This window comes from Microcebus murinus, chromosome 16 (assembly GCF_040939455.1).
Source record: "Microcebus murinus isolate Inina chromosome 16, M.murinus_Inina_mat1.0, whole genome shotgun sequence".
In the NCBI taxonomy this organism is placed as follows: domain Eukaryota; kingdom Metazoa; phylum Chordata; class Mammalia; order Primates; family Cheirogaleidae; genus Microcebus; species Microcebus murinus.
Window position 1 is genome coordinate 15,519,194 of NC_134119.1, and position 15,060 is coordinate 15,534,253.

Genomic DNA, 15,060 nt, shown 5'->3' on the forward strand with positions numbered 1-15,060 from the left:
ATTGCTGCTAAGTGTTTGTTCCCCCAGGTTTGCAGTGAGACGAAGCCTTACTGCCTCCTGCTCAAAAGCTCCAGGCTTGCTGGCGTGGGTCTAAAGTCAGTTGGGCTGCGACGGTCTGTTTTGTGCCAAATAGTAATATCATGGATGGACAGGCGGTTTTTAAACACTTGCAGGTTGTTGGAAATTCATTAACAAATGAATGAATAAAACTTTCTAAACAATCAACCAATGAAATCCCAGACACAGAAAATCGCATTAATGAATTAGCTAGAACTCCTCCCCAAAAGTTTAGTTCTGCGGTCCTTAAGGATGAGGCGGGCGTCTTTGCGCGCTGGGGCCCTCCCGCCTGGCCCGGGAGATCCAGCGCAAGGGTGGAAGCCTCCCCGGGGCGCGGTGGGGCGGCCCGCGCAGTTTGTCCCCACGCAGCTCCCATATAAGGCGGGCCCCGCCCCTGCCAGGGCCGCGAGGAGGACGCCGCGCTGACTCCCTGCGCGGCGTCTCAAACCAACCCGCCGCTGCTGCGCATGCTCACCACGCTCGCCCGCCCCATAATCCGGCGTTCCGGGTTTTCCCGCCGCCCGCTTGTGGAATCCGCACCCAGCTCCCTGGCAACCAGAGTGGAAAGCCCAGGGACTTCAGGGCTCTGGAAAGGAAGGGGTTCTGCTATTCAGGGCTGGTCCTGAGGTTCCAGGGATTCCTTGTCTGAGCGAGTTACGTATTTATTAGCAGACATGGTCTCACGTAAGGTGCTCACCAGTTCCACGGCGTTCTTGATTTGCAGGTGAGGCAGAAGCCTCGGAGGCGTCCAGCAGTGCAGACTGGAGGACTGACCAAGCCGGTGTTGGAGCTGGGGCCCCAAAGCAGGAGCGTCGCCTCCACTGCTGCCAGGGGTGGGCGCATGATAGCCTGGCTTCCCAGAGGAGTAGTCCCCCCTACCCTGTCCTGCCCCTTTGATTTGAACTAGGGCCTGGGCGGCGGGGAAGCTCCCAGGTGCCTCGGAAGAGTGAAACACCAGCGGGGAGGGGAAAAGGATGGGGCAGAACAGCCTTTGCGGGCCCCTCTAGGGTCATGGAGACCAAGGTTGACCTCCAGGCCGTCAGCACCGACCCTAAGTGAGGCAGTGAATTCAGTAGACTTGCCAGTCCCTATGTATCAGCTGGAGACAGGACAGATATGGGTTTGGGGTCCAGGAGGAAGGCAGAGCTGATGCCTTGGTTAATGTGGCCCACAGGTAACCCTGTGGCTCAGGTGTGTGTGAGTGAATGCATGCATGACCAAATGAATAAATGAATGCAGAGGGGTGTGAGGTAGGAGTTCACTCTACCAGAGGCCCTAAAGCCTTAGAAAAGATAAGGGATGTCATCACTCTTAACTCTCTTATGGTTAAAACTAAAATTGCTAACCTGTAACAAAAGTGCAAAAGAAGTGCAATTAAGATCGGATTCCTCCTCCCATATAACAACATTCCTGCCCAAATTTAAAACATATTACCTATTAATTTTCATTTCTCGGTACCCTGAATTGAGGCGTTTAAAATACAAGCTTAGACCTCCTTACAGTAACAAAGAAGGCCCTAGCGGAGCTCGGCCGCTAACAAGCCCTGATAATCTTTTCTGCGCCTCAGTTTGTCCCTGTGTGAAATGGGTGAGTTAACTGATGCACAGCTGGGTAAAGTCAGGTCCTTGCAAGGGGCTGAAAGACCGGTAATCTGACCCTCGGGCCCTGGTCTTTGCTCTGGCCCTAAATTGCTGCGATGCTCGCCTCTGCAGTTTGTCAGGAGATGAGGCGGGGTTGCGGCTTTCCTGACGTCGTCCCCTACCCTCGGCCTGCGGGGCACAGTCCCTTCCCCTCCCGTAGACCCCAGGAGGCGGCGCCCAGGCCCCGCGGCCCTGCCGCTCCGCACCTCCCGGCCGCCGCCAAAGCCCGGCGCGCGGATCACGCGGGCCGGAGCCGCTCTGGGCATGCTCAGTGGCCTGGCAGGTGGGGCCGCCGCGGAACTCCAGGTCCGGCCCAGAGCAGAGGGGCGGGGGCGAGAGGGAAGTGGGCGGGAGCCGGGGTCAGAGTAGCCGGAGTCGCCGGTGGCCGCGGGGTTCTGGGCTGGTGGGAGCCCACGCGGGCCGGGCCGGGATGAGCAATGGCATCGGTCAAGGTGGCCGTGAGGGTCCGGCCCATGAATCGCAGGTGAGTGGGGCCGCCCGCGCCCCGCCCCCTCGTCGCCCTCCAGCCCGGAGGAATCGGGTCTCCAGCACCTTCAAAGGCGGCCTGGACCTAAGTGTCACAGGCGCCTCGCCCACCGGCCCCTGGCTGTGGCCTCTGGGGAGGGCCTGGAAGACTCCGTGCTTTGCTGTCCCATTTGTCGCTGCCCTGGAGGGGGCCCTGAGGGTAAAGAGTTCACAAGACCGAGGAGAAGATTGCTTTCAACTCTCCCCATCCATTAACTTGAGATTTACTTGTTCCCCCTTTAAAAAGCATCAAGGAAACACTTCCATGAAGATGTGAGATAACTTGGGGGGAACATGGGAGTGGTGAAGGGGGCACCGCTAGCTGTCAGGCGAGCCCCTCATTTGTGCCACTCAGAAGTTCTCTTCACTGTTAACCGTGCTGCTTTTTAATCTCTCAGTGACAGATGATTTTGATTCCCTGAATGTGGACTCTAACTTCTAATCAGTAACTTAGCAGTTCTTAACTTCAGGTTAAAGGGTGGCTGGGAAAACTTTGACAAAGTTTTGACTCCTAGAAAAAAAGTCAAGGACACTTTACAAGTGTTTGAAACATGCTGATATTAAGAGAGGGGAAGAGCTGTAATCACAGAATTTAATCTTGTTATATATTTCTACAAAGTAATGCTTTTCAGAATGATTGTCTCTTCATTCACTGAAAAATAGTCTGTGCTTCCTTTTCAATGACCTCTTTATAATCAGTTTAGAAAGCTAGTTTGGAAAAGTTACTTTTTAAGTTGGTTTGACTTCAAATAATGAAGTAGACCTAAATGGGATGTGTCCTCCAAGTGTGTAGCAGCAGTTCACACAAAGCCATTTGTTTTTAATTGACTTCTCAACCCAGTTGGTGGACATTTGACTTATGACATGGCCTTTCTACCTTAGTCATGTCAACTTGTGGAGGTCAATGTTTGGTGGTTCTGAGAGCTGATTGGGTCATCAGAAGATCATAAAATCAAGTGATTTCTAGAACCTTGTGTGACTCATTTGAATCTGTTTTTTTTTTTTTTTTTCTGTTGGCAAGTGGGGAATCATTAGTTTGTAACCATTAAAAACCAGTACTTTTAGGAATGAGTGCTTTTTGTGATTTTCAGGTTATTTCTAAAGCTGTTTAGGGAAATAGTTTATTTAACTTTTTTTGTGAGCACCAAGAGAATGTTTACATTTCTGTGTACACTCAATCATGGAAGATAAACAGAGCCTAAAGTCATTTAGGTAATTTAAGAACATTTTTATTTATTATGACTTTACATGTATGTAGAAGTTCTTTTTCTTCTTTGGAATAATATGAGCACATGTTAGAACATCGAATCGCATAACTTTAGAAAGTGTTTGTTAAGCACCTACCAAATGCACAGCATCGTGCTGTGTGCTGTCTGGGGTACAAGGTGATTGAGGCCTGGCGAGTGTCTTCTGGGAGCCCGCTGTTTGGGGATGGAAGGATTATATGCTGGCTTGACTCTTGTAAAACACCAGGCCTGCTGGGAGGAGTAGCGTGAGTTCAGTGCCTTGCTGGTGTAGGCCTGGAGCCAGATCCATGGAGGGATGGCAGGAAACAAGTTCAGAGGCCATGGGCTTTGAGGAGGATTGCTGTGATGAGGTTTGTGCTCTCAGCAGAGAACTCTAGTGGCACCATGATTGGGATAAGAGGTGGAAATGGGAAGGCAGGGTAGATATACTGAGACTGTTCACTGGCAGAATTGACAGGATTTGGCTGTTCAGTGGGTGAGTAGGAGGGAAAAGGGGGAAGAGTGTAGAGTCATTAACTGAAGTTTGATGCTGAAGGAGGTGAACAAGGTTTGGGAAAGGTGGCGAAGTTGGTGCCTTCTCTCTTGGATATGTGGAGTTTCATGAGATGCAGTAAGTGTCAAGTACGAGCACAGTGTCCAGCACAGAGCAGGTGCTGTGTGTTTGTTGACCTTGTTTGTTATCTTAAGTGTGGGAAGGATATCTATCTCTTTACTGGAGGTTTTAAGCAGACACTTGGAAATGTGGGTTTAGGTCTCAGGTGATTTGAGGATTGACATTTGGAAATCTTTTGCACTTGGTCAATAGTTTAAAAGTGAGTGTTAGGTGAGGCCAGGTTTGTGGCATATGTTTATAATCCTAACACTTTGGGAGGCTGAGATGGGAGGATGGCTGAGGCTGGGAGTTTAAGACTAGCCTGAGCAACATAGTGAGACTTCCCCATCTCTACAAAAAAAAAAAAAAAAAAAAAAAAAAAATTAGCTGGATGTGGTGGTGAGCACCTGTAGTCCCAGCTACTCAGGAGGCTGAGGCAGGAGGATCGCTTGAGCCCAGTAGTTTGAGGTTGCCGTGAGCTGTGATGCCGCCACTGCACTCTAGCTTGGGCAATAGAGTGAGACTCTGTCTCAAAAAAAAAAAGAAAAGAAAAAGAATGTTAGGTGAGACATAAAGGGAGCCAGGGATTGGATTTTGGGATATGTCCCTCTTTAGGATTCCAGGGAAAAGATTGGCTTGCAGCCTGTGGAGAACTGGCAAAGCAAATTGTCATGGAAGGGAAGGGAGAAGAGTGTCCAGAAGAAAGTGGTGGTTTTAAGATGTCTCGAAGATGAGGAAAGAAGATGAGGACCATGGTCTTGGAGACAAGAATACTGGTAACCTTCCAAAGAGCAGTGCCAAGGAGAGTCAATGATCCAGAAAGTTGTCAGTGAAGTAGAAAGAGATACAAATGGCCGACCAAAAAATACTTGAGCTAACTCATGAGGAAAGGCATGTAAATTATAATAATGATAAGCCTTTTTTTATTTAACCAGTGAGATTGGTAAATATTAGCAGAGCATCAGTTTCTGGTGAAGGAGTGGTGAGACAGAGACCTCAGTGTTGGTCATGTGAACATAAAGGGCCAAAACTTCTGAAACATTCATACTGGGAAATTTGACATTAGCTGTCAAGAGTAGAAATCTATAAACCCTTTGATCTGTCAGTTTTATTTTTAATTTTTCTAATTTTTATTGTATGGATTATATTCCTTCCTACCAAGATGTATGTGTAAGGATGTTTGTTGCATCATTGTTTGTAATAACAACAAAAAAATCATAAATGACCTGAATGTACATAGATGGAGAATTTGTTAAATTATGGCCTAAGTCGTTTGGCAGAATGCTGTGCAGCACTTAGAGTGTATTGATCCTAAAAGAGTTCCAAGGTTGGGGATTGAGAAAAGCAAGATATGTACACACATACACGCATAGTACAGTGGGTAGAGTTGTGTGTGTGTTTAAAAATGTATACATGACACACTCACATACATGGCTTTATCTGTTTATAAGGATTCATAAGAAACCTAACAGCGTTCCCTCTAAAGAGGAGGACTGATGAAGGACTGTTAGGCAAAGGTAGAAGGCTTTTCTTTTCCTGTTTACTGCTTGAATTTTTACTTTTCTCATTCATAGTTTTATAAATAACAAAAACTTGTTTATGTAATTTTAAAAAGTCATCTAAAGTCATTGGCACCGGAGAAAGAAGTTTCAGTTGGTTGTCTGGGAGCATTAAGTTGTTCAAAATTTGTGTAATGTGAATTTTTAGAGCAAAGGAGCTTTAGGCAAAGGGGAAGCAGCCAACAGACCAAAAAAAGGCCTAGAGCGATTGCAAAATCAGGCCCGCTGTTGTAGTCAGGATCTTAGGGATGGAAGGCTAGGTTGTGGGATATTGAATTTGAGTTATTTATTGAATTTGAGCTAAGAGCCTTGGCTGTAATCAGTCTTCTTTGTTAGGAACAGGAATGCTTGAGTCAGGCAGAGATAAATGGTGAATTTGTACTGCCTTAGGGCTTTTGGTTCTGTGCAGAAGTAGTCATTTCAAATGGGAAAGAGTGGTTATGTTGCAAAGGCGAAACAGTAGCCACCCTCATTGAGAGTTTGCTCTGTGCCAGGTGCAAAATCTAAACTTTGCAACACTCTCGATAGGTAGAGACTGTTACTGGCATGCCATTTTACAGATTGGAACATAATGCCCTAGTCTGTATGGGTTGCTATAAGAAAGTACCATAAACTTGGTGGCGTATGAACACCTCCCCTTCCCCTCTCAGGTGGAATCTAGTGTCATGTCTATCAAGTTCAGAAAAGAAAAAGAAGAAGAAAAAAACGGTAGTGGTATTTTGACTGGGATTGATATCCTAGGATGTACTGAAGTCTTCCATGTTAAGAGCAAGGTAGTGTCAAAGGGAAGGTAGTTTGTGGTTTGTCCCTTAGATCTGTGATGTTGACAGCAGACATCACTTGTATTGAGGATAGGAGGTATCTGCCGAGACACTGCCTCATATCAGGCACCACGCTCATTTCTTTACCTTGTCAACTGTGTTTTGTCCTCCCACCACTGACCAAGAGCTTTTATCCCAATTTTAAAGAGGGGAGACTGAGACCTCTCAATAATGCTGGGTCCAGGTCGCTACAGAGCCCTTTGTGTGGGGACCTGTTGCCTTGGGGCAAACAGATGACAGAAGCCTTTAGCCTAAGGGAACTGCTGGTCTAGTGTCAGAGAAGGTGCAAACACACAAGGTACAAAAATAACTACAGAATTTGTTGAGATGGAGCCTCGAGGGATTCTGGAGGCTGGAAGAAGAGCTCTCCAGGGCTTCCCCAGTCTCTTAGATAAGAGGGTTGAGTTAGATGTGAGCCCTAAAAGGGGTGTTACCGGTGACCATGATAGAGTATCTATAATAGTAAGCGCGTGCCTGGTGCTCTTGGCGGGTAGCATTGCCAGTCTGTTCTACAGATGAGGAACACAGGCTCGTCCTGTGCAGCCGCCTGCCCAGGGTCACACAGCTAGGACACCGTGGAGCCCAATTTGAACCCAAGTCTGCCTTACTCTCTAACTTCCTAAAGTCCTTCCATTATACAGAAGACTTAGATGAGAGGAGGGCAGGGCATGGCTGGGAGGGTGGTAGGAACAAGTTTAGTTTACCAGGGATTTTAGACTGATTGAAGTGCTTTTCGTAAGAATTGGTTTCAAGGAAGGTAGGCAAGGTGTAGTGAGGGCTTTTTTTGTGTTAAGCAGGGCATTTGGGCTTTTGATCTCTGGAGTCCTCTGCTGGCCTGTATGGTGGCTACTGGCCATTTATGTGGGTACTCAGGTTAACATTAAATAAAATCAAAATTTTAGTTATTCAGTCGCACTAGGCAGATTTCAAATGCTCTGTAGGCACATATTGAACAGTGTAGATACAAACATATCCATCATCGTGGACTAGTCTACTGGGCAATAAGACTGAGCAGGGGCTCGAATACCAGCTCTTCTGCTTCCTAGCTTCGTGCCTCGGCACTTACCTGCTCTGTGCCTCAGTGCCTTCATCTGTGAAATGGGTGTCTTCACAGCGCCCACCTCATGGGACTGAGGTGATGACTGAATGAGGTAACATTTCTAACAGTGTCAGGCCCAAAAGTAAGGGTTCTGTAAATATTAGCTATTATTATTAGGCATTGAGAGCCACTGATGGCTCTAAGACAGGGCATGTCATTTGTCAATTAGTGTTTACTGAAGTTTGATCTAATAGCAGTGGAGGGAAATAGTAATACTAGCACTAGCAATGATGAACTTTTATTTACCGTTTGCCAAGCAGTGTGCGAAGCAACTTTTATGCACTATTATTCCACTGATTTTCCTGCCACTGCTCTGTGATGCGAAACCCTGAGGCACAAGATGTTTGTCTGAGTGCAGGCAAGCAGGGCAGGAAGACTGTAAAGAGGGTTGAAATATGACCCTTGGTGATCTGATTCCTGATTTGGTTGGTGTTGTAACAGGAAAGGACAGAGTCAAGGGACAAAACTTACAAACAAAACCCTGAAGAGGCTATTACTGTCTTTTCTGGTTGTGAAAATAATGTATGCTTATAAAAAATGTGTTATGCAGAAAAGTGTACCAAAGAGATCAAATTGTAAATTGCTCATAATTCCTTGATCCAGAGATAACTCCTTGTAAACTTTTGGTGCATTTGCATCTAGTCTTTTCCTCCCATTTGTGTAGGAATCTAATGTATACACTGTTTTATATCCTGTTTTTTGCAGTTGCAAGAGACATTCTGAAGACCATTCTATAGAGGATAGAGAGGTGAGGGGTCAAAGCTGACGGAGTAGTTTGGGCCTTATTCAGTGGAAGAATGATCTTTCCCAAAGGGCAGCCCTGCCCTTGGATGTTGGCCATGGAGCTGGCTGGTGTGGATGGAGGTGTGTGGTGGCCAGTTGAGTTGGTTCAGGGTGCAGGTGGGAGCTCCAGGCAGTAGGGACTCAAGTGAGTTATCAGCTCTGTACATCTGGAGGTCGGTCACTCAAAAGTGATAGTGGCTAGGGAGCAAGTAAATATCTCTGAGAAAGACCACAGTAAAGAAAGAAGAGAAAGGGGGACAGCAGAAGTGTATGACCTGGGTTAAGGCTGGAGCCCTTCAGTGGTCTAGCTGAGTGACCCGGGCAAGCTGATTTTACTCTTTAAGGCTCAGGTTCTTTTTTGGTAAAACAGTGATTCTGCAAGTGTGGTCCAGGGACAGCTGGGAATCATTTGAAACTCTTTTAGGGGGTTCACAAAGTCAGAACTGTTCACGGAAATGCTAAGATGTTATTTGACATTTCTACTTTGCTTCTTTCATGAGGGTACAGTGGAGTTTTCCAGGAGCAACATGATGTGTGATGATGTCATGGCTCTGTGGGCCATTTTGGTTAAAAAAATTTTTTCCGTTTTAATTTCTAATATGGTAGCTATCCATAAATGTAACTAATGTTAATAAAAACTCTTTGGGCTCCTTAGTAATTTTTAAGAGTGTAAAAGGGTCCTGGCCACAACATTTGAGAACTGTTGTAAAATAATGCTGTGTAAGTAGTTGAGACGAAATAGTACCAGCACACCTCCGTGTGCATACTAACCTTTCAATAAATCACAGCTGCTCTTATTTTTATAATTGCTGCTGTTACTGACAGCCACACTTCAGGAGGTAGGAGCCGAGGACCAAGTACTAGAGAGAGAGAAGGGACGGTGAGAGTGGAAGAGAGGAAAGCAGGAGAGAATGTCAGGGTTAGCCAGGGGTATTGGGGTTCAGGAGAGGAGAGGGTCACCAGTGTGGGAGGCTGCACAGGTCCAGTGATCTTTAGTTGAGGGGTGGGAGGCAGTGCCCTGGTTGCAGGAGGCTTGGGGGTGTGATTGGGCGATGAGGGTGTGTAGGAGGCACCTGTTGAAAGGCATTTCCAGGTAATGGAGAGATGAAAAGGAGACACCTTCATTCCTGTTCACCTGTGCAGAGTTTGACTCTCATTTTAATCAAATCTCTCACATCTTTTACTCCTTGCTTGAGGTGTGGCCTGGCTCGGATCCCAGCCCTCACCTGGACATTGCAAACATAGACTTGATGGAGGAGAGATTTTGTTTTTGTTTTAAAGAAGAGAAGAGGAAAACAGGGAGTTGGACAAAGAAGGCTGAGGGGGTAAGGGAGGGAAGTGGGGGCTGTCTGGAAAGAGAAAGGCAGTTTCTGGTTTCTCAGTGGGGAGTGTGATGTCCATGCCTCAGGGAGGCTTCCCCGGGGAGGGTGCTGCTGCACTGACCCGTAGAGTTTGCACTGATCTCTAGAGTTCGCATCATGTGGAAGTTTTTTCTGTCTTTTAGGTGAACTTGCTAAGTTCACCTGTGAAGCAAATGACCAGTGTTTTTTCATATACAATATTTAAAAATATCTTATATTTTAAAGTGTGTCTTACAAGACACTTATACAAGGTTATGAGTATTAGTTTAAAAAATGTTCTCCAATGCCTTGGAGTATTTATTATATCAAACAATTTGGTTTTAAACTTGCATTGTTTTATTTTAAACATCAAGACTGTGTGTGTGTTTGTGAGTGTGAACAAGAGAGTGAAAGGGGGAGAGGGAGAGATGGTGTATGTGTATTTTGTCTGTCAGAGAGAGACGTTATTTAGACATGTCAGTGTCCAGTTGCATGATATACAGCACTTTGGTCTGAACTTGATTTATTTTACACATCCTCATTTCATTTATTCTTCTAAATTATTTCAGTAGCATTTGCTATTTTTGCAGGTTCTGGAATTGGGATGCCATGTTACTGAGGCTTGTTTCCTGAAAGTGAATATGTTAATTATGGTTACACCTGCAGCCTGGGTGAGGCGGGGGTAGTGATTTATAATACCCAGCCCCTTACAGAGGACTGAGAGTCTCTGGTTTCTTTCAGTGGCTTTGACTGCCATCTCTTAAGCTCAAGTTATTAAAAAAAAAAACAGGGACAAATCCTTCCTGGGAAGTTGATTATCACTGGCTTGGCTTTGGTCCACCTATTCTGCATATGGATATCCAGTTTTCCCGACACCATTTATTGAAGAGACTGTCCCCACTGTATGTTCTTGGCATTGTTGTCCAAAATATGTTCATTCTAAATGTGTGGGTTTATTTCTAGGTTCTCTACTCTGGTCCATTGGTCTATGTGTCTGTTTTTATGCTAGTACCATGCTGCTTTGGTTACTACAGCTCTATAATATAATTTGAAGTCAGGTAATATGATTCCTCCAGTTTCCCTCCCCCCTCCCCCAGATGGCTTTGGTTCTTCTGGGTCTTTTGTGGTTCCATAAAATTTTAGGATTATATTTTCTGTTTCTGTGAAGAATGTCATTGGTATTTTGATGGGGATTGCATTGAATCAGTATATCGCTTTGGGTAGTGTGGACATTTTTAATAATATCGAATCTTCCAATTCATGAGCATGGAATATCTTTCCATATTTTTGTGTGTCCTCTTCAACTTTTTTCATAAATGTTTTATAGTTTTCATTGTAGAGATAATTTACTTCTTTGGTTAAGTTTTTTCCTAGGTATTGTATTTTATGTAGCTACTGTAAATGGAATTACTTTCTTGGTTTCTTTTTCAGATTGTTTACTGTTGGCTATAGAAAATGCTACCAATTTTGTATACTGATTTTGTATCCTGCAACTTTACTGAATTTGTTTATCAGTTCTAATAGTTTTTTGTGAAGTCTTTAGGTTTTTCTAGATATAAGATCATATCATCTGCAAACAAGGATAGTTTGACTTCTTTCTTTCCTATTTGGATGCCCTTTCTTTCTTTCTCTTGTCTGATTGCTCTAGCTAGAACTTCAAGTACTATGTTAAATAACACTGGTAAAAGTAGAAATTCTTGTCTCGTTTCAGATCTCAGAGGAAGGCTTTCAGTTTTTTTTCCTATTCAGTATGATACTAGCTATGGGTTTGTCTCTCAGATATGGCTTTAATCTTGTTGTGGTAAGTTCCATCTATACCCAGTTTCCTGAGAATTTTATAATGAAAGGATGCTGAATTTTATTGAATTTTTTTTAGCATCACTTGAAATGATCATATGCTTTTTGTACTTCATTCTGTTGATAGGATGTATCACATTGATTAATTTGCATATTTTGAGCCATTCTTGTATCCCTGGGATGATTCCCACTTGATCGTAATGAATAATCTATATGTTGCTGGATTTGGTTTGCTAGTATTTTGTTGAGGATTTTTGCATCTGTGTTCAACAGAGATATTGGCCTATAGTTTTCTTGTTATGTCTTTGTCTGGTTTTGGTATCAAGGTAGTAACAGGCTTTGTGGAATGAGTTTGGGAGTTTCCCTCCTCCTTGATTTCTTGGAATAGTTTATGTAGGATTGGTATTCTTCTTTGAACACTTGGTAGAATTCAGCAGTGAAGCTATCGGGTCCTGGGCTTTTCTTTAATGGGAGACTTTTTATTACTGCTTCTATCTTGTTATGAATACTTGTAGTTGGTTTATTCAGGTTTTGGATTTCTTCCTGCTTCAATCTTGGTAGGTTGTATATGTTTAGGCATTTATCCACTTCTTGGTTTTCCAATTTATTGGCAGATAGTTGCTTATAGTAGTCTCTAATGATCCTTTGAATTTCTGTAGTATTAGTTGTAATGTGTCCTTTTTCATCTCTGATTTTATTTATTTGGGTCTTCTCTCTTTTTTTTCTTGGTCAATCTGGCTAAAAGTTTGTCAATTTTCTTTATCTTATTTATTTTATTTTATTTTATTATCTCTTTTTTTTATTTCAGCATATTATGGGGGTACAGATGATTTTCATTATCTTTTCAAAAAAACCAACTTTTTGTTTCATTGATCTTTTGTATTTTTTTGGTTTTAATTTCATTTATTTCTTTTCTGATCTTTATTATTCTACTAATTTTGGATTTGTTTTGCTCATTTTTCAAGTTCTTTGAGATGCATTTTTAGATTGCTTATTTGAAGCTTTTGTGCTTTTTTGATGTAGGCACTTATTGCCATAAACTTTCCTCTTATTATTGCATTTACTGTATCCCATAGGTTTTGATATGTTCTGTTTTCATTTTCATTTGTTTTGAGAAATTTTTAAATTTCCTTCTTAATCTCTTCATTGACCCACTCACTGGTCATTCAGGCACATATTGTTTAATTTTCATGTGTTTATATATTTTCCAGTGTTCCTCTTGTTATTGGTTTCTAGTTTTATTCCATTGTGGTATTCCAATGTGGTATTCTATTATTCTCTCCATCAGAGAAAATACTTGGCATGATTTCAATTTTTTTTGAGTTTTTTATGGCTTGTTTTGTGGCTGCACATATGGTCTATCCTTGAGAATGACCCATGAGCTGAGGAGAAGAAGGTGAATTCTCCAGCTGTTGGATGAAACATTCTGAAATATCTATTAGGAGCATTTGGTGTATAGTGCAGGTTAAGTCTAATTTTTTGTTGTTGGTTTTCTGTCTGGATGATCTGTCGAATGCTAAAAGTGGGATGGTGAGGTCTTCAGTGATTCCTGTATTGGGGTCTATCTCTCTCTTTAGCTCTGACAATATTTCTTTTATATAACTGGGTGCTCCAGTGTTGGGTGCATGTATATTTAAAATTGCTATATCCTCTTGCTGACTTGACCCTTTTATCATTATATAATGACTTTCTTTGTTGCTTTTTACATTTTTTTTCTCTTGAAATCTATTTTATCTGACAAAAGTGTAGATACTCCTGCTCTACTTTGGTTTCCATCTGCATGGAATATCTTTTTCCATCTCTTTCAGTCTGTGTGTGTCTTTATAGGTGAAGTGTGTTTCCTGCAGACAACATATGGTTTGCTCTTATTTTGTTATCCATTCAGCCATTCTGTGTCTTTTGATTGGAGAGTTTAGTCCATTCACATTCAATGTTAGTATTGATAGGTAAGAATTACTATTGCCATGTTATGATTCCCTCCCTCGCTTCCTTCCTGTCTGTCTTTGTTAAAAGTGATTGTCTCTGGTAGTGTGTTTTAATTGCTTGCTTTTTATTTTTTGTGTATCTGTTGTAAGTTTTTTGGTTTGATGTTACCATGAGGCTTGCAAAACCCATTTTATAACCAATTATTTTAAACATTTGACAATTCTGCTTACAAACAAATAAACAAGCAAAGAGAAACCTAACAGAAATTCTACCCTTTAACTCTATCCCCACCCCTGCTTTTTAACTTTTTGTTGTTTTCCATCCATATCTTTTTATATTGCCTATCTTTAAAAAAGTTGTTGTAGTTACTTTTGATAGGTTTGTCTTTTAGTCTTCCTACTCAAGATATAAATGGTTTATGCACTACAATTATAGCAATAGAGTATTTTGTATTTGTGTACTTACTGTTACCAGTTAGTTCAGATGATTTCTTACCATTAATTAATACCCTTTTCCTTCAGATTGAAGAACTCCATTTAGCATTTCTTATAGGACGGGTCTGGTATTGATGAAATTCCTCAGCTTTTGTTTAGGAAAATGATTATTTTTCCTATGTTTGAAGGATATTTTTGCAGGATACAATATTCTAAGTTTAAGGATTTTTTTCTGTTCAGCATTTGAATATGTCATGCTGCTCTCTCTTGGCCTGTAAGGTTTCCACTGAGAAGTCTGCTACTAAATGTATCAGAGCTCCTTTATTTTTTTCTTTTTTCTTGTGTCTCTTAGGACTTTTTTTTTAAATTTTTTATCTGTGACCTTTGGGAGTTTGATTATGAAATGCCGTGTGGTAATCTTGTTTGAGTTAAATGTGCTTGGTATTCTATGACCTCCTTGTACCTGAATATTGATATCTTTCTCTAAGTTTGGAAAGTTCTCTGTTGTTATTTCTTTGAACTTTCCATCCCAATCTCTTTCTCTGTCTTCTCGTTAAGGCCAGTAACTCAGATTTGCCCTTTTGAGGGTATTTTCTAGATCTATTGGGTGTGCTTCATTCTTTTTCATTCTTTTTTCTCTTCTGACTGTATTTTCAAATAGCCTGTCTTCACATTCACTAATTTTTTTCTTCTGCTTGGTCAGTTCTGCTGTTGAGAGACTCTGATGCATTTCTCAGTTTGTCCATTGAATTCTTAAGCTCTAAAATTTCTGCTTGATTTTTTTTTTTAATTATTTCAATCTCTTTATTAAATTTCTCTGATAGGCTTCTGAATTCCTTCTCTGTGTTGTCTTGAAGTTCATTGAACTTCTTCAGGACAGCTATCTTGAATTCTTTGTCTGAAAAATCATGACCTTAATTTTTGAAGAGTATTGGTCAGTTTGTTTATTTAGGCAAGCGTGAAATGAAGTACATTGAGGAAGGACATGAGAGGTTTGTTTACAGAGCAAGAGCAAGGTATAGGTTTTTAGAGTAAGAGCAAGATACGTTTGCCACAGGACGGTGAATGGGCCTCTTGTCATGACAAAAAGGCCAGTCAGTTATTTTTTAGAATGGTCCTCAAATTGGGTTTCTCTGATATTTTATCATGATCATGTTGAAGTTATACAATTTTGGCAAGAATACCACAAAGGTGGTTATGTGTCCTTCATATCATATTGCGTGTGTTAATATTGGTGATG

The 15,060-nt window shown here is 42.2% G+C and overlaps 1 protein-coding gene across 6 annotated transcripts in view; it reads left to right on the top strand.

Moving 5' to 3' along the window:
* The first annotated feature begins 1,952 nt into the window (after window positions 1–1,952).
* The window catches only part of KIF16B (kinesin family member 16B), a 280,434-nt gene continuing 267,326 nt past the window's right edge, over window positions 1,953–15,060 (top strand). For all 6 annotated transcript variants that reach the window (XM_076010916.1, XM_020282007.2, XM_020282009.2 and 3 more), the window contains exon 1: window positions 1,953–2,181. In XM_076010916.1, coding sequence (XP_075867031.1) covers window positions 2,135–2,181 — 47 coding nt within the window. In that variant the 5' untranslated portion in view covers window positions 1,953–2,134. The remainder of the gene's footprint in view (window positions 2,182–15,060) is intronic.